This window comes from Acanthochromis polyacanthus, chromosome 14 (assembly GCF_021347895.1).
Source record: "Acanthochromis polyacanthus isolate Apoly-LR-REF ecotype Palm Island chromosome 14, KAUST_Apoly_ChrSc, whole genome shotgun sequence".
NCBI lineage: Eukaryota > Metazoa > Chordata > Actinopteri > Pomacentridae > Acanthochromis > Acanthochromis polyacanthus.
This window is the reverse complement of record NC_067126.1, coordinates 8,603,686-8,623,685: the sequence shown is the minus strand read 5'-3', so window position 1 is coordinate 8,623,685 and position 20,000 is coordinate 8,603,686. Positions and strand designations below refer to the sequence as shown.

Genomic DNA, 20,000 nt, shown 5'->3' with positions numbered 1-20,000 from the left:
ATATATTTTGAAATATATTTTTTTTGTTTGAAAAATGCAAATATGGACATTATGTCCTGTATAGATATGTTTATTATTAATACATATTTTTTTTGAAATTCAAAGTTTTGTCTGTGAGCTGTCATTTATCAAAAATATGGGGGAAAAATGTAAAATAACAGCAAATTATTTTCAAAAAACTACAGTTTAAAGCTCCTAAGAAACGTTTTTTCAACGTATTTTAACAGGCATAGTAACTTTAAGGACCTCGGTCTGAATAAACCTGCACTGATACCAAAAATGACACAACACCTATATAGTTATCACTATATTTTTTATAATAAGTATATAAGTGCAGTTAGCTTGTTAGCTAGTGAGTTAGTTTTTGTTAGACCAGAGCGAATGAGGTTTGAAGTCAACTAGTTAAACAGTGAGTCAGACAAATTAAATTTTTATTTATGTTACTGCAAGTTACTGAATCAGTTTTAGTCGCTGTAACAGATAAAAGAACTCTGCATCTATTATTTAACGGCTCAGCTCCCATAGCTTTAGTTAGCTAGCTTAGTGTAGTGATCTGATTCGTCACGTTTATTAGCATTAGCATTAGCAACAATCCTGGTCAGTTAGTCAGGTGTAGTTCAGAGCAAACAGTCGTTTAGTCAGCAGCAGCAGGACAGAATAAAGTACAGCAAACAGGATATGGCATACACTTTATACTTAATCCTGTTTACTTTATTCTGCACATATATTCTCAGTTTAAATGTTGTTGTGGAATTTTCTGGCTCAAGGTGAAAACATGACCAACGCCAAACTCCTGCTGCTGCCAGACAGTTTAAACTTAATGCATTGTTGTTTTGTCACTTACATAGTTCTTGGTATCGAGTTTGTGGTTTTACATTTCTCTAATTGAAACCACATCGTCCATCTGGGGACGTGATGACTTTATCGTCACCTGACAGGAAGCAGAAGCTCTAACTGGAAGTAAGAATTCCATCCATCCATTATCTTTACACAGCTTAATCCTCATTAAGGTGGTGGCTAGAGTCCATCCCAGCTGACTTAGGGTGAAGGCAAGGGCAGGGCTACACATAGAGACAAACAATCCCACTGACATTCTCACCTACGGACAATTTAGAATCACCAATTAACCTCACCATGTTTTTGGACTGAGGGAGATAGCTGGAGTACAAGGAGAAAATCCACTCATGCACAGAGAGAACATGCAAACTCCATACAGAAAGATCCCAGGAAGGCCATGACACAGTCTTCTAGCTGCAATTCGACAAGACGATGCCAACCACCAAGCCACTGTGCAACCCGGAAGTAAGACTAAGAGTTCAGTAGTTAGCTGGAGTAACGGTTCCACTGAGAGGTTATACTACAGTTAACTGGAACAGGGGTTATACTGAGAACACAAAGCTTTTTTCCATTGCAGTGTCCCCACAACAGGAGGAAAAACCCTCCTGTTTGAAAGAGTGAGAGAGCTCGACACCCTCCAGAGAGAGAGAGAGCGACGGCCAACACAACAACCCTCAGAGCGACGGAGAGCTGCTCAGAGCAGCATGTTGGTGCGGAAGTGTACACAGTCCTCCTGCTTTTTGGAGTCTCCTTCTTCCTCCTCCTCTTCCTCCTGCTGACGATGGGCTCCTCCTGCTCGGTTCTGGACAGGAAGATGGCGGTGGTGACGGCGACGCCACGTGAGGACCAGCCAGTCCAGGCAGTGACAGGTCAGACAGTCACCTCCTCTCAGCTGTCTCACCTCTCTCAGTGGATTTACAGTTTGTTTTGTGCGTGTTTGTCTGTGTAACTTTTAGTTTTGGTGCAGATGTGGACACAGTGTTCCTTAGCAATGAACTGCTGATTGGCGCAGAATTTACTTTCACCCTCATCTGATTAAAAAAACAGATAAAACACCAGAAAGATTCCAATCTAGTCACTGATTTGGGGTCACACAACATGAAAGGTAATGGAAAAAATATAAAAACTTTTCAAATATGTAGATAGGTATCCAAACAGAACACCTAGAAGATAAAAAATATGAAGGCATGACTGCATACAGAATGTTTATGTTAAAGCTAAAAACTGTATTGATGGTGTGCAAGTAGGCAGAAAAATATAAATCAAATAAGAATAAAGAAAAAGGACTGAAACTCACTATGTTGTGTGTGGTTAGTGTAGTAATATATTCAGGTACTGACGTGGAATCATTGGGTTGCATAACATGGACGCTGCTAAAAAAAACATGAAAAAAGGTATAGAACTATTGTGAATTTTTTTTTTTTTTTTTTTTACCAGTGAATTGACTTTGAGCTACATGGAAGCATTATTTTCTAATAAAATATTCACGCAAAATAAATGAATTATTAATCCAAATAAGTGGCAGAAGGCCCTTTTTTCATTAATGCAGCATGAAAACATTAATTTAATGCTGCGCTGGATGATTTAAAGTGCTTTACAAGTGGCTGACACGATGCTAAATATCGACTTATTGACTATTTGTCACGGAGGAACAAGGAAAAAACTACAATCAACGCCTTGTGGTTGTATCCTCTGCCAACCACTCAAGCTGTAGTTTGCATCATGTCCGTGCTGTGGAGGCATTTTCGGCTAATAAAGCTGATTCTAAGCACGGCTCCAGACAAAACCGGAAACATGGGTTCTGCTGCCAAGAAGTGACAAATTCTAAAAGCTTCACAACCACAGATGATCGATGCGGCTTCAAGGTGGACATTCGGCGTTAATGCTGCCAGTTCAGTATCTGATCAAATGTGAAATATGGTCATAATTACGTTGAATTGTGGCCAGGAAGGTATATCTGCAGAATAATATGACGTGACGTTGAAGTTGGCCTTTGGATCACATCATCATTTTATCCTATTAGACCTTTGTGTGACATTCTTTCATAATTAGTGCGGGAAATTCTTGAATTATGACCAACAGCTTCGTTTTCGAAGTCACAGTGACCTCTGACCTTCTAGTTCATTCGTCCCTGAGTCCAAGTGAGCGTTTCTGCCAAATGTGAAGGAATTCTCTTCAGGTATTTCTGACTTATTATGTTCACAAGCATGAGATAGACAAACAGACACTTTCAGAACAGCACAGAATTTTAATTAATTGATTTTAAAAAACTAGAGCAGAATTAGAAATATAAAGAAAAATAAGAAAAATTAATGACAAAATAAGGCATTCAAAGATTAAATAACCATTAAAACAAACAAAACACACAATATGAGAAAAATAAAAATGCTTAAAAACAATACAAAATCATAGATAAATAGAGAGCACACATTAGAGCAATAAAAATATATTTAAAAAATCATAGAAAGTTATAAGACATAGCATAAAATTCAGGCTATGTATTTGCATAGTCACTGATTTTATTGTTTTTTCAACATGGGGGTAGAATTTTACACATTATTTGCATCAGAAGGACACTTTTCTATAAAAATCCAACTATTTTTTTATGATTATTTTTATTTTTTTACCTCCGCCAGGAGGTTATGTAATCATCGGAGTTTGTTGAGAGAGATTGCCATCTCTCTCAATTGTACAGAGTCCTTCAAAAAAAATCCTGGATCCAGATGGTGATCCGGATCACCTCCAAAATCTAATCGCTTGTTACTTTTGCTCTTCCGGACATTCTGTAAAAATTTGGTGAAAATCCACCCATAACTTTTTGAGTTATGCTGTTAACAGACAAACAGACAAACAAACTCCGATGATTACATAACCTCCTGGCGGAGGTAATTAACATGTCTATCAGCTCTGCTCTTGTTGTTCTACTTGACCTGAATATATTACTGAGACACACACACACACACACACACACACACACACACACACACACACACACACACACACACACACACACACACACACACACACACACACACACACACACACACACACACTCCCCTGCCCGCCCACGCGGTCATCTTTAATTATCTCTTCAGTGTTGGTGCTGATTATGAAGAACCAATTAGCAGTCAATTAGCCAGCTGACCAATCAGATGCCCCGCTGTTGCCGTGATGGTTTGTTTACAACCACAAGAGCTGCTCGTTTGGACACACATGGGCTCTGACACGCATTAACAAACTGTGCTAATCCTGTTCAGCAGGGAGGGACTGTAAACCAATGAGCTGCCAGGCACAGGCATGTGAAAGGCCTGAACTCTGTCATTTATGGGGTTTTTTGTGGCTTATAACGCTAACTTTTCCTTCGTCTCCCTCCATCAGGTGACTCTTTATCGCCAAAGAAAGCCGTGAGTCGGCTGCAGAATTCAATAAGGAACCGGTGCAGCATCGGGAGGAGAGTTCAGAGACACTGTGCTGTGAAAAACCACAAGACCTGGTAAGTTAAATCGTAGGCTGGAAGTTTTCACACCTGGTCCAAGTTTCCAGTTTCTTTGCAGCATTACAGATGCTGTATTTCACGATGACATAGATTAAGAGTATGTCTGAACTCAGTCACTACATACAGGGCTGCAGACTAACTTGTCCACCAGTCGGGCCTCCTACTGTTGTCAAAACACATGAGAGATTGAATATTTTCTTACTGATAGGCACTACAATTTACCAATGTTCCCTAAATGCCCCACATTGCAGGCAAAGCTATACTGAGGAAGCATTCTAATGTCACATTTGTGCCAGATTTGTGTTGTTTTTTTGCATGCACTCTTTTCTATGAGTGGAAAAAACTGTGCACGTACACTACAGTTCAAAAGTTTGGGGTCACCCAAACAATTTCATGTTTTCCATCAAAACTCACACTTTTATAATTGCACAAGGGTTTTCTAATCATCAGTGAGCCTTTCAACACCATTAGCTAACACAATGTAGCATTAGAACACAGGAGTGATGGTTGCTGGAAATGTTCCTCTGTACCCCTATGGAGATATTCCATTAAAAATCAGCCGTTTCCAGATAGTCATTTACCACATTAGCAATGTCTAGACTGGATTCATTCATTCATTCATTTAATGTTATCTTTATTGAAAAAAACAACTGCTTTTCTTTGAAAAATAAGGACAATTCTAAGTGACCCCAAGCTTTTGAACAGTAGTGTAGGTGCACTTTGCATTCCATGAGAAAGCCATATTTCTAAGCGTAAATATCACAGTACACTGAAGTTCCTCCACAGTGGTGAATCTATCTTTACCCCACCAGCGGAGTTATGTGACAATCAGCGTTGGTTTTTCTGTCTTCCTGTCAGCAACATTACTCAAAAACGGATTAACGGATTTGGATGAAAATTTCAGAGAAGGTCAGAAATGACACAAGGACCAAGTGATTAGATTTTGGCAGTGATGCAGCTTATAGTCTGAATCCATGGATTTATTAAAGATTTCTGTATCATTGCGAGATAGCGGCATGGTGTTACTGTAACCATGACAACAAGTGAACACTACATCAGCTTCCTGCTGACAATCACATGATTGCAATCCTACTACAGATCAACCACTGTGGACAATGATTTTTTTTTTAAAGATTTCATCCATCGGAAATCATACAACGACTGTGTAGCCTTGGTGGAGTACTGCACTCTCTGAGTGCTTTTCTTGTTTCTATATGTGTAGCTTGTTGAAATGACACCAGCCATGAGACAAATCAATGAGTTATCGTATGGAAATTAAAAATAATCAGTCGTATTAATATATTTAACGGAAGCAGAGCAATGTTTCGCAACACAGACAAAGAAAAAGGTATTTTAATTTATTATGTTTGGAAAATGTGCTTAGTCAGTAATGAATTTATCACTAAAATGCGGATTGGCTTGCTACCATAGCTGGCACTGATCTGACACCTTTTTTTTTTTTTTTTTTTTTTTTTTTAATTTTATTGTTACAACAGTGAACATTAAAGACATACAAACAGGTCACTTTTACAATATAGAAGATAGTGTTAAAGTAGAGAGCAAACAATAATAATGAGTAATAACGATTATATATACAACAAAGACGAAACAGGGAGAAAAGAAAGGTAAAAAATAAATGGAAATGAAAGCAGAAATAGCTGTTCTCTGTGTGTATGAAGGAGGGAGTGTGTGTGTGTGTGTGTGTGTGTGTGTGTGCGAGTGTGTTCGCGCATATTCCATATATGATGTATAATATATATGCTGATAATGATAGTGATATAAATAAGGAGATCAATGAATAATAACAATTATTTACCTCATTACAATAATAATAGAAAACATAACAATTGTCAAAACAAGTGATTGAAACCGGACAACCCCCACACACAGAAACAGATCTGACACCTTTTAACTGATGGACAGCAGTGATTTAATTAATATTCTTGACGAAACCATAAACCCTCTTATAAAGTAACTTAGGTCTTTTCCTCTTGCCGTCTTACTGCAAAATTAGCATCAGCCAGGCCTGATTAGCATTTTTATTCATGCCACAGAGCATGATGAGATGCTAATTGCTTAATTTTCCCATGCAGTGCGCCTGTGTGGAAGCATCTGCACATGTGTTTCTCCGCTGATTTCTACAGGTTCCTCCTTTGAATTTGTCACCCTTTGCTGTGTTGTATCATGAAACTGGAAGAAATGACAATCAAAACAACAACAATAAGAAGAACTTGATTGAACAGCAGTGCAAGTCGCATCCACAAGCCAACATGGCAACAAATTTAGGAAGTGTAGAATATTGACAAATGTTTCTAGTTTGACCCTTTGGTTTACCCGTAGGTCTGCACATGCGCACTCGGTGTTATCTTGTGCTATGTACATGCTGTGTCTCTTCCTGCCTGGCCGTTCAGTAAATAACTCTTGCTGATGAACCCGGTCGTCTTTATTATCACAACACCCAACATGGTGTCAGAAGTCTCAGACTTATTTTTCACAATCGACAGCGTGTTGTGAGTACGTTTTTTTTTTACGAGCAGGACCATTGTGCTACCTCGCTGATTTTGTAAGATGGCGGACGGCTTCAGACGACCCGACCCGCTAGTGTTTGATGGCAACATCGCGGAAAACTGGCGCATATTTGAGCAGGAATACGACATTTTTATCGCCGCAACGCACTCGGATAAGCCAGCGTGGACTCGAGCCTACATTCTCCTGAACCTGGCCGGTCCCGAAGCAATCGAGTGCGAGAGATCTTTTGTTTACGCAGCGGAGATGCATGAACCCCGCGAAAATGGACGTGTTCGCACACCGGCGGAGTCCAAGGAGGACCCGGAGTGCCTCAAGAGAAAGTTTAGGGAGATGTGCAACCCTCAAACAAACATAACGATGGAGAGACACAAGTTCAACACACGTCACCAAAAGGTTGGTGAGACCATTGAATCCTATGTGAGCGATTCGAGAATCAAAGCTAAGAGCTGCAACTTTGGCGAGCTGTGCGAAGAACTTATTAGAGACAGCCTGGTCTGTGGCATAAATAATGACCACCTCAGAAAAGTTCTGTTATGTGACAGTGATCTGACTTTAGCTAAGGCCATTTCAGTTTGCCAGATTCATGAAATGACAGAAGAGCACAACAAAACGCTCATGTCCCCACATAGCTCTGTTACAAATGTGGATGCTGTTCGGACTAAACATGTGAAAAGACGAGACTACGACATGGCCAAGTTTAACAGTAAACAAACCTCATCACAGCTCATTACTGACTGTAATAATTGTGGTGGTAGTCACGTGGCAAAGAGAAACAAATGCCCAGCTTTTGGCCAACAATGTAATTCATGAAAGAAAATGAACCACTTCAAAAGGTGCTGCAAATCCAAACCTCAGTTTGACAGGCAAAGACAAAGAAAGTCAGTTCACCAGGTGGAAATGGACAACACAGATGACAGTGACAGTGAAACCTACTATGTAAATGGCATAACCCTGGACGAGACAGTGGATACAGTTTGTGCTCAGTCACAGGAAAGAGAAGAGGCTTTCACTACTGTACAGATTAATGACAATGCAGTTGAGATGAAAGTGGACACTGGTGCTAGATGCAATGTCCTCTCAGAAGAAATGTTTGAGAAAGTGAAAACAGTTGAACAAATAAAGCCTTGCACTAAACCTACTAACCTTGTTGCTTATGGTGGTAGTAAGATAAAGACTCTAGGATTTGTTGACTTGTGCTGCCACCTAGGGGCCAAACAGTACACACTACCATTTTTCATTATCAAGGACAATGTTTTGCCACTGCTTGGACTCAGTGCATCACTACAGATGGGACTTGTATCTCTCAATAAAGAAGTCCATCAGGTGAACATCACCACAGTTCAAGACTTCACTCAGCAAATCAAAAGTGAATATAGTGAGCTTTTCACTGACGAGCTGGGAAAACTGCCAGTCACATATTCAATGACACTTGACCCGGAAGTGAGACCTGTGGTTCGTCCTGCACACCGCATTCCGGTTGCAATGAAAGACCAAGTCAAGGCTGAACTGGACAGGATGCAAGAGTTAGGTGTCATCACACCAGTCTCAGAGCCCACTGACTGGGTATCATCAATGGTCGCCACAAATAAAAAGGACAAAAAGGAAATTAGGATCTGCATCAATCCCAAGGACTTAAATACAGCTCTGAAAAGACCACATCACCCAATGCGCACAGTGGATGAGGTCGCATCGCAAATGTCTAATGCTACAGTTTTCTCAGTCCTGGATGCAAAGAACTCATTCTGGCAGATTTCGCTAGACCACAAATCTTCAATGTTAACCACTTTCAGCACCTGTTTTGGTCGTTACAGGTTCCTGCGGATGCCGTTCGGAATCAGCTCTGCTCGCGAGGTGTTCCAGCGCTCCATGGAGCAGATCTTCGCTGGTTACCCCTGCGCAGTCATTCTGGATGACATACTCATCGGAGGCAAGGACATTGAGGAACACGACGCAAATCTGAGAAAGGTGCTAAACAGAGCCAAAGAAGTTAAGTTGAGACTCAACCCTCTCAAATGCAAATTTAGGCTTCACCAGGTCAGTCACGTCGGTCATGTTTTTACTGCTCACGGTTTAAAAGCAGACCCCTCTAAAACCAAAGCAATCAGCAACATGCCTGTGCCAACTGACGTTTCAGCCCTGCAAAGATTTCTTGGAATGGTAAACTACCTCGGGAAATTTATCCCCAACTTCAGTGAAATCTCTGCTCCACTCCGACAACTCACACACAAGGACACCGAGTGGTCATGGCATGAACAGCAGCAACGTGCTTTTGACACTTTAAAGGAGCACATGTCGAACCCCCCATTGCTGTCATACTATGATGTTAACAAACCCGTCACCCTTACATGTGGCGCCTCTCAATATGGACTTGGTGCTGCATGCTTGCAGGAAGGCAAACCTGTAGCCTATGCCTCACGCACCCTCACGGACACAGAGACACGGTATGCCCAAATAGAAAAAGAGCTACTAGCTGTTGTGTTTGCGTGCTCAAAGTTTCACGACTACATCTATGGCAAACCAATCACTGTTGAGACTGACCACCAACCTCTCGTGATGATTATCAAAAAGCCAATCTATGCTGCACCTGCCAGACTACAGCGCATGATGTTAAGGCTTCAAAAGTACAGCATTACCCTTGTGTACAAAAGTGGAAAGCAAATGCATCTGGCTGACACTTTGTCGAGAGCTCCCAGGAGCACACAGACTCAGCTCGCGGATGAAGTGGATGATTTTGATGTAATGTCAATTTGCTATGTGTCATCTGCTCGTCTACAGGAACTAAGAGAGCACACTGCCACTGATCCGACTCTCCAAATGCTCAGTCACACAATCACACAATCAAACATGGCTGGCCAAACAAACTGCACAGTCTTCCTCATGCAATGCATCCTTACTTTCCCTTCAGAGATGAACTGACTATTGAAGATGGCATTGTCATGAAAGGACAGAAAACGGTGATTCCATTGTCCCTATAAAAGACATACATGGACATACTACACAGAGGACACCCAGGTGCAGAAGCTACAAAACGGAGAGCGAGAGGCATTGTGTTTTGGCCTACAATGACGAATGATATCGAAGAAGGAGTACAGGTATGCTCAGTGTGTAACAGCACAAAACCACACCAACAGAAGGAGCCGCTTCACTTACACCCTGTCCCAGAGCTGCCCTGGTCAACTTTAGCAGCTGACATCTTCGACTGGCGCAACCAGCAGTACCTGGTACTTGTGGATTCCTTCTCAGGCTGGTTCGAGATTGACCTGCTATACAATCTAACATCTGCTACAGTCATTGGCAAACTGAAACGTCACTTCTCTGTCCATGGAGCGCCCCACACTCTCATAACGGACAACGGACGACAGTTTACGAGCCAATGCTTCAAAGACTTTGCAAAACAATGGGACTTCACTCATGTAACAAGTAGCCCTGAGTATCCCCAATCAAACGGACTTGCAGAGAGAGCTGTCCGTAGTGCTAAGAACCTCATGGAGAAATCTCACAGAGATAAAACAGATGTCTTTCTCAACCTTCTCAACTTAAGGAATATACCTCATGACACGAAACTCAGATCTCCAGCACAAAGGCTAATGTCAAGACAGACACGCACTACTCTTCCTGTCTCCAAAGAATTGCTTGAACCCAAAATGCTCAAGCTCGAGGATGTGCATGCTCAACTTCTCTCTAAAAGACTCACTCAAAAGACCTACTATGACAAAACAAGCCGACCTCTTCAACCTCTAACAGAAGGACAAGTAGTCGGGCTTCAAACACCTAAAGGATTTGACCGCACAGGAATTGTGAAAGAAACATGCAAAGAGCCCAGATCTTACCTGGTCCAGTCAGAAGGACAAACTTACAGGAGAAACAGAAAACACCTCTTACCTGTCGCTGAACCTGTCCCAACACAGTCTAACCAACAGGACTGTTTTCAGGACACTAGTTCTGACCCTCAAAGGCATGTGGGCATGGACATGCAGAACAGAACATGGACTCTGAATGCCCTAGGACCCGAGTTTCTATTTCTGAGCAAGCTACTAATGTGAATGACAATCTTTACAGAACCCGTTCAGGTCGTGTCAGTAAACCTAACCCTAAGTACAGAGTTTAGATCTGCTAAGCTAAGCACATTCATCCTGTAATAGCTAATATAGTATGTTGTGGTTATTATACTGACTAGAAGAAATGTTGGAATATGGTTATTGCTAACTATTGCCTAATTCAGTATAGTATGAGTTTGCTACTGTACTTTTGTTTATTAAGTGTTTGCCTATTTTTCTACTAAGGGCACTAACTAAGGAAAGGGGATGTAGAATATTGACAAATGTTTCTAGTTTGACCCTTTGGTTTACCCGTAGGTCTGCACATGCGCACTCGGTGTTATCTTGCGCTATGTACATGCTGTGTCTCTTCCTGCCTGGCCGTTCAGTAAATAACTCTTGCTGATGAACCCGGTCGTCTTTATTATCACAACACCCAACAGGAAGGAAAGCTGCAAAAAGCTGCAGAATGTTATCAGGCTTATCAACATCGCTACCAGATTGTTATGAGTAGATCTGACGATAATTAACTGTACATTTTCCTAAATTAATATGTGTTTTTCTGGCCTATAAGACATTTTTATTGCTTTAGCTGCAGCCATGCAGTGTTCAATGGTCAGAAAGTAAATGAAAAATTAACATAAAAACACAATTCAAGCTACTAAGTAGACTGACACTAGCTGTAAAGAAGTGTGTAGAACTATATGTATTTCTCAAAGCAAGAACAAGCTATAATCCTAAAAGGAAAAATTTAAAATGTAATTCAGGCTAAAAGCAACACAGCTGCTGCAGCCAGAATCAGGAAGGAAAAGCTGCAATAAAGTGTGTGAATGCGAAATGAACACGCTTGTCAATATCACTGTCCTTTTGTGTACAAGCTGCTCAGATGTTCGGTTTAAATATCACTTTGTTGTCCAAGATTGTCTAGCAGAATAACAGTTCCTGTCCTTGCTACTCAGAAGAAGACAAATTATTTAACAATGCATGATCAAGTCATAAAATCCAGCTGTAATTATGATTAAAGAAAGGCTGTGTGGCTGTAAGACAGTTCAGTGTTTCATGCTGTTTGGTGTTAAAACATTTTGGGAGTCTATAATCTATAAATATTGCACGTGTTATATGGTAAATTATCAGGCTATAAGGCTTTAATGTTGTAATCCGTTCCTGTTTTAGAATTGTATCGCTCTACAAAGGCACATGGAACAATGAAATGGCTTCGAAATCGCTATTTTATTGTTATTTCCCCCGTCTCACTATCTGTGCACCGAGCTCAGCCGGATCTTGTAATGTTGATGACATTTTCCAAAGAGAGCCGATCGGGAGAAAGTGCTTTTATATGCGCTGACCTCTTATCTGGAACATAAACTGCTGCCTGCTGCAGGTCTTTGCAGTGACGTGTCAGTGAGACCCTGAATTTTCGACACATTTTCTAGCTGACTGTTTTATTTCAAATCCCAGGTAATAATACAAGAAACCTGGTTGACTAAAAATGCAGGTTTTAAAGCTGCTATGCTTCAAGACAGCTTAAATTTCTATATTAGTTGTAATAATATAAGATGTGCATGATCTGTTCAATTAACTGCCAAATATTTTTACAGCATTTCAATGTGAACACTGACTCACTGGCCACTTTATTAGGGACACCTTGCTAGTAAAAGGTTGAATCCCCTTTGCCTTCAGAACATCCTTCATTCTTTGTGGCATATTTTCAACAAGGTGTTGGAAACATTCCTCAGAGATTTTGGTCCATATTGACTTGATAGCATTATGTTGCTGCAGATTTGTCTGCTGCTCATCCATGATGCCAAGCTCCCATTCCATTACATCCAAAGGTTCTATTGGTTTGAGATCTGGTGACTGTGGAGGCCGTTGGGGTCCAGTGAACTCATTGTCATGTTCAAGAAACCAGTCTGACATGATTTGAGCTTTGTGACATGGAGTATTATCCTGCTGGAAGTAGCATCAGAAGATGGTCCACTGTGGTCGTAAAGGGATGGACATGGTTAGCAACAATACTCATGTAGGCTGTGGAGTTTAAACGATGTTCAGTTGGTACTAAGGGGCCCAAAGTGTGCCAAGAAAATATCCCCCACACCATAACACCACCAGCAGCCTGAACTGCAGGGCCAGGATGGATCCATGCTTTCATGTTGTTTACACCAAATTCTGACCATCTGCATATCACAGTAGAGATCGAGACTCATCAGATCAGGCAATGTTTTTCCAATCTTCTGTTGTCCAGATTTGGTGAGCCTGTGTGAATTGTAGCTTCAGTTTCCTGATCTTAGCTGACAGGAGTGGTGCCCGGTGTGGTCTTCTGCTGCTGTAGCCCATCTTCTTCAAGATTATTGTGTATTCAGAGATGGTATTCTGCATTCCTTGGATGTAACCAGTGATTATTTGAGTTACTGTTTTCTTTCTATCATCTCCAACCAATCTGTTCATTCTCCTCTGACCTCTCATATTAACGAGGCATTCTGGTCCACATAGCTCACTGAATATTTTCTCCTTTTCAGACCATTCTCTGTAAACCCTAGAGATGGTTGTGTGTGAAAATCCCAGTTTTTCAGCAGTTTGTGAAATACTCAGACCAGCCCGTCTGGCACCAACAACCATGCCATGTTCAAAGTCACTTAAACCCCCTTCCTTCCTCATTCTGATGCTCAGTTTGAACTTCAGCAGGTCTTCTTCACCACGTCTACATGCCTAAATGCACTGAGTTGCCATGTGATTGGCTGATTAGCTGTTTGGGTTAACAAGCAGTTGAACAGGTGTACCTAATAAAGAGGCCAGTCCATAACTAGAGAAATATTTTTACAGTTTCTCTTTTATTCACATGAAATCACGCTTGTAGAGTTGTGATGCAACAGTTCTGATAAACTGGTAATATAGTTTTATACAACTGAAGATAAAAGCAGAAGAAAAACTGACATAATTGTAATAAAAGTGCCTGGTAGTGTGTCAACGACAATGATTACTTTCTGTCATGTTGTTCCCTGTTGCTGGGTTTTGACATTTTTCTCATTAGAACATCCAGAAGCAGCAGAGATAAATTAGATTTTTGTCTTCATATATCTGGAAGTTTGCTGATGTGATGCAGCAGGAGGGACTTCTGAAAACTTCTTACCTTTGAGGCAAGCATTAGAAAAAAACTCAAATGACTTCAACGGAGGAGATAAAATTAGGCTATTTAGCAGCACAGGAAGGAATCTGTCATTATCCAAATTACAAAGCTCATGTTGCTTGTTTCCCACAGTTATACCACTTTAAGCTGCACGATCAGAGTGAAATTGTTTGCCAGTTTCCCATCTTTTTATCCAGCTAATTCTCCTGTTTACCTGCTTGTTGGAGAAGAAACGTTACAGAACTTAAAAATCCATCTAAAATTTGGTACCTAACATGTGAGGAAGTATAGTTTTTATCCTGGCTTGGAGGCTGACTTTTAGGGTGACAACACACGACAATAAGCACAATCACTCCAGGTAACCTTTATTGACAGAAATCTGTGCATTTTCCTGCTATTTCAGACCATTTAAAAAACGAAAGTATCTGTTTCGCACGTTTAAATGTAACCCCAACTATTTTGGCACTGGTGATTTTTGTTTGGCTTCAACCTCTTTCGGCAGCATCAAAAAAATCCTCTCTGAAAAAAAGAGTCCCACTTCCCACCATGGAACATTGTGGAGTTTTGTGACAATTGGTGTTGGTTTGTCTGTCTGTCCGTCTGTTCGCAACAGTACTCAAAACCGGACAAACAAATTTGGATGGAAACTTTGGGAAAGGTCAGAAATGACACAAGGACCAACTGATTAGATTTTGGCAGTGATGCAGCTTATAGTCTGGATCCATGGATTTGTTAAAGATTTCTGTATCATTGCGAGATAGCGGCATAACAAACACTGTAAGTATAACAACAAGTGATCACTACATCAGCTGCCTACTGACTATCACAGGATTGTGATCCTACTACAAATCGACCGTTGCGGACTTATCGGGACTGATCCATCCTAAATGATACAAGGAACAACTGCTTGAATTGTGGGGGTGTTTTAGCCTAGCCATGCTACACCCATGTTTCTGACGGCACAAGGGTCTAGGGAAGCTCGACAGGGAGGGAGGCGGGCTAAAAGGTTGTCTATCAAATCCCTCTGCAGCAATTGGGTAGGTGTACAACCAATCAACGCAACGAATAGGCTGACGTAGTTCCTAGAGCACCGGCGGATTGTGGCTAAGTCCCATTAGCTTCCCAACCAGCGGAGCCGCGGAGCCAACTGGTATATTAAGGATTTGCCATATCCCGTCGGCATAAGTCCAAATACGTCTTTCTTCTCAATGAAACACTTCAGTGCCGTCCTTTGTTTATCTTTCAAGTTGAATTTTAGCTTCAAATCTTTAAGGGCTGTGGCCAAAGCCGAGTCGAAAGATAACTGTTTATTGTGCGCCGGTTGTTTCTGTCAGAATCGTCACACCTCTGTCGTCACTTCGTTACGTCCGCCTTCTGACTCTACACTTCATGGTGATTGGTCCGGCCAGTTTTAGGAGAATCCAGCCTCGAGCCTTATGGAGGGTAACTAGACCCACCCTGGCAGAGAATTAAATTCGTTGCCGTGGGTTGTCTAGCGTGGCTAGGCTAGGGGTGTTTCTGAGTCCCATCAATTCACACGCTACATATTTAGGTCATGTGATTCGGTATCCATACATAATGTACATATATAACACTTGTCTGTCCTCAGTGCAAGGTCATTTTGTTTGTGGGTACATCTATATTAAATGGCCACATTCTATAGTGCCGTGATTTCTGATCATCAATAACTAATAAAAAAAATGCAGCATTTCTGACAGCGCCATATGACCGAATGAACAGCCTTGGCGGAATACTGCACTCTCTGAATATATTTCTTGTTACACTATTGATCCTTGTCTCTGAACAATACAATGAATTGATCAATACTTATGTTTGCTATGGTCAGTTTACTTAAAACTTCAGGTGTGCCAAAAGTTTCTTGGGCTTTACAGCATTACTTGAAGGAAACTATCTTTGTTCAAGGCTGCTAAAAAAAGACCTAAGATACTGACGAAACAATGGCATCTTTAAAGAGAGACTCCCACACAAACAGACAGCATACTGTGAGAAAGCTGTCGGTGAGAATCTGCTCTGGTCAGACCATGGCTGTGATGAGCGGTGTAGCCTGTAGGGGGCGCCAGCTCTGCACACTGACTGTGATTGTTGCCACTTGACTGGAGAGGATTTGTGACTCTCATTTTCAGGAACATTACATCATCATTGTCTAAAAATCCCACACACACACACACACACACACACACACTGGAAACACACACTCTCTCTCTCTCTCAGATGCAGCGGGTGAGCGAGGGGAGGATGGACTGAGACGCCTGTTTGCATCTGAATGGAGCGTAAAGTTATGTGCGTTTGAATTTGGGAGGAGGAGGAAGAGGAGGACGAAGAGGAGGTCTGTCGGCTGCAGGATTCCATCACTCTTGGCAACCGTTGTTGAGTTACCACGGTAACGCTCTGCAACATTCTCTGCTTCTTTGTCCTCCTTCATCACTCCTCTTCCCCTCTCTCTCTCATACTGTCTCTCTCTCACTCCATCCCGTCCTTGCGTTGCTACGGCGATGCTCTGGGACATTCAGCGGCGTCGTTTTGCCGCCGCAGTGCCGGAGCGCAGAGCTCAAGCGTGAGTCGCAGCCGGCGGATCACCTCGTTCTTTCTCTCCTCTTTGCTTTTGCAACTTTCAGATTCTCGTGACCTTTAACCCCCACCCGTCGCTTCCTTTACGAATCGTTCATCGACCGGGATTGGCCGGGCTTCGTCAGGTGACATCACAGGAAGTTGGACGAAGTTTCATCGAACTCGAGCGCTCTCCTCTGCGATCGGCGTCAATGTTTTCACGACTCCTTCGGTGCGAGAGACGTCGGGACTCTCCACAGGGACCAAACTCTGCTCCGTGAACACTTGTGCAAAACCCGAGCGAGATGAGCGAGGAGGCGGAGGAGGCGCAGCTGCTGGAAGCTGAGGAGCAGGAGGAGGTGCATCAGCAAGTGGAGGAAGAGCAGCAACAGGAGGAAGAGCTGCAGGAGGAGCAGCAACAGGAGGAAGAGCTGCAGGAGGAGCAGCAACAGGAGGGCAAACTGGATGAGGCGCAGCAGCAGCAAGTGGAAGAGCCAGAAGAGGAGGAGGTGGTGCAGCAATTGGAGATGCAACAGGAGGAGGAGGAGGAGGTGGTGCAGCAACAGGAGGATGGACTGTCTGAGGAGGTGCTAAAGAAAGAGCAGGAGGAGTTTCAGCTGCAAGAAGAAGAAGAAGAGGAGAAGGAGATGCAACAAGAAGAGGAGGTGCAAGAAAGTGAGAAGGAGGTGCAGGAGAGTGAAGAGCTGCAGCAGCCCGAGGAGGAGGAGGAGCAGCGGCAGGAGAAGGAGGAGGAGGAGGTGCAGAGTGAGGAGATGCCACAGTCTGAGGACCAGCAGACTGAGCAGCAGCAGCAGCAGAAGGAGGCACAGCAGACGGAGGACTTTGTGGACGCTGAGGAGCAGAACCACAACAACCAGGTGCTGATCCGGCTGAGAGGAATGTGAGTAAACACACAGTCAGCTGGTGGCCGGTGATGTAACATTTGCTGCCGATGATGTAATAGCACTATTGATGATTATTGATCATGCCGTGGGGATCAGCGAGGTGCCGCGAGACCGATGGACATCAGAGTGGTCGCCCCGGTTGCTGTGGTGATGCTGGCGCTGAGCGAGGATTGAAGAGTGACTGAAAATGAGTTGAGAACGGTGGGCGTGCGACATCGCTGAACATAAGCGAGAAAGAGAGAGACTGTGTGTGTGTGTGTGTGTGTGTGTGTGTGTGAGGAGTTCACAGCTTCCCGTCTGTCCGTCTGTCAGGTTTCTCCTCAGCGACGGACTCTTTAACGTCGCAGCGTCGCCACATCTGTCTTGAATTTGAAGCGAAGGCAGGAGGTGTTTTAGAAAAAAAAGAAATTGCTTGCCTTTTTTCTCATGCTCCAGTGTTGCCATGGTAACGGCAGAGCGTTGCGATGCAGCAAACTCTCGACAAAGATAGACGGATCAGCAGCGAGACGGAGGGAGAGAGAGAGAGAGGGAGATGAAGGCAGAGAAAATGTTTGATTCGGTGTCCAGTTGATGCTCGGGCCTCATTACATCATCAGTCAGGGTCTCTGAGGAGCCTTCAGAGGTCTCACATCTGAGCACTTTCAGAATTTACCACCATAAAGTGTCTTGTTTTAATGATACATTTTGTAAAACCACACCGACACATGTGGATTTAAAACTCTCGTGTTACAGTTTTACACATTTCCTTTGTCTTAATTAAGGATTTCAAATGAACTCGACTCAAAAGTGAACAAAATTCATCATATAAGGTTTTGTTTATGAAGGTGTAAATTATCCTTGGTTCCTGCAATGCATAGGACACATTTAGGTTTTATATTTTGACAAATCTATAGGTAAATCTGCATATGTATAGGGTTGGTTTTTATTTTTATAATAAACATTACTTTGAAAAGTATGTCAAATATATCAAGCCAAGTCACGATTATTAATAAATCACATCTAAAACAACAAATATTAATAATTATGATAATATAGCAATTTCAGCTACTAACTTAAATATCAGGGATAAAACTACAATAAAAGAAATGTACCTACGTAATTAAATATTACATTTCTGACCCTACAGTGTTGGAATATATTGGAACTTTATCTGTCTCACTGGCATATTAAGGTTCAGACCCCACACTGTTATTATTGCACAGATTTACCAGACTAATATAAATATTAGGGATTAAAATGTAGAGTATTATATAGGTACAAATTTACCCGACTCTTAAATATTTATGTTCAGACCTTTTAATGGTGTTTATTTAGAAAACTAATTTACTAGTTAAAATATTAACTTTAAGACCCTACAATCTTATTTATTATACAAGCTTTACTGCCCAATTTAAATATTAAATTTACAGCCCTACAATGTTATTTATTATGCAAATTTACAAGATTCAAATTTACAAATTTCAGGGATAAACATAAGGAGTACTATTTATTTTAAAAAATACCTGACTCTTTGATATTTACATTAGACCCTTTAATGTTATTTATTAAGGAAATTTATCTGATTCAGGACAATATTAAATTTAAGACCCTACAATTTTATTTATTATACAATTGTCACTGCCTAATTTAAATATTAATTTTACAGCCCTATAATATTATTTATTACACAGGCTAATTAAAATATTTGGTATAAAAATGTAGATATATTATATATTAAAAATGTACCTGACTAATTCAAATATGACGTTTAAGACCCTATAATCTTATTTATTATACGAGCCTTACTGCGGATTTAAATATTAATTTTATGTCCCTACAGTCTTATTTATTGTGTAGATGCTACTGATTAATTTAAATATTAAATTTAAGACCCTACAATCTCATGTATTACAGAAATTGACCTGACTGATTTATCTACAGTGTTATTCATTGCACAAATTTACAAGACAAGTCGTAAAAATTGTAAAATTCTAATTAATTAAACATTTTTAACTCTAAAAAAGACACGAGCAAGTCAAATTCTGGTCTTAACTCCTACACCAACAAGTGGTTTAAAAGTAAAATCAAAATTAAATATGCATAAAATAAAGTTTAAAAAAAAATCTGATTTTTAATGTGATTTATTATTATTATTTATTATTTTGTGTTTGCTATTCTAAATTTGACTTACTGAGGTCCTAAAAAGCCTTCAATTTACCTTTGTATATAGATTTACATGATTATTTAACATTAAAAACAAACATCAATCAGCCACAACATTAAAACCAGCTGCGTAGTTTCTTAGTAGTCTGTAAGAGTTTTCCTGTTTCCTGTTCTGACACTATGCTAAGCTAAGTAACTGCTGGAAACACAGAAATAAGCTGGTCGTCAGACAAGAAAGGAAGTAGAAACCTCTTTCCTACACCAAAATGATTTTCTCTTCTGACCTTAAAATATAAACTCATCCTGTTAGTTATGAGAAAATCAACTACTGGAGTGGAGTCATGAAGACAGACGTGTCATAT

At 41.1% G+C, this 20,000-nt stretch overlaps 1 protein-coding gene across 1 annotated transcript in view; it reads left to right on the top strand.

The window, feature by feature from the left end:
- The first annotated feature begins 16,220 nt into the window (after window positions 1-16,220).
- pde1a (phosphodiesterase 1A, calmodulin-dependent) overlaps window positions 16,221-20,000 on the top strand; it is a 53,645-nt gene continuing 49,865 nt past the window's right edge. The window contains exon 1 of the mRNA XM_022202926.2: window positions 16,221-17,492. Coding sequence (XP_022058618.1) covers window positions 16,897-17,492 — 596 coding nt within the window. The 5' untranslated portion in view covers window positions 16,221-16,896. The remainder of the gene's footprint in view (window positions 17,493-20,000) is intronic.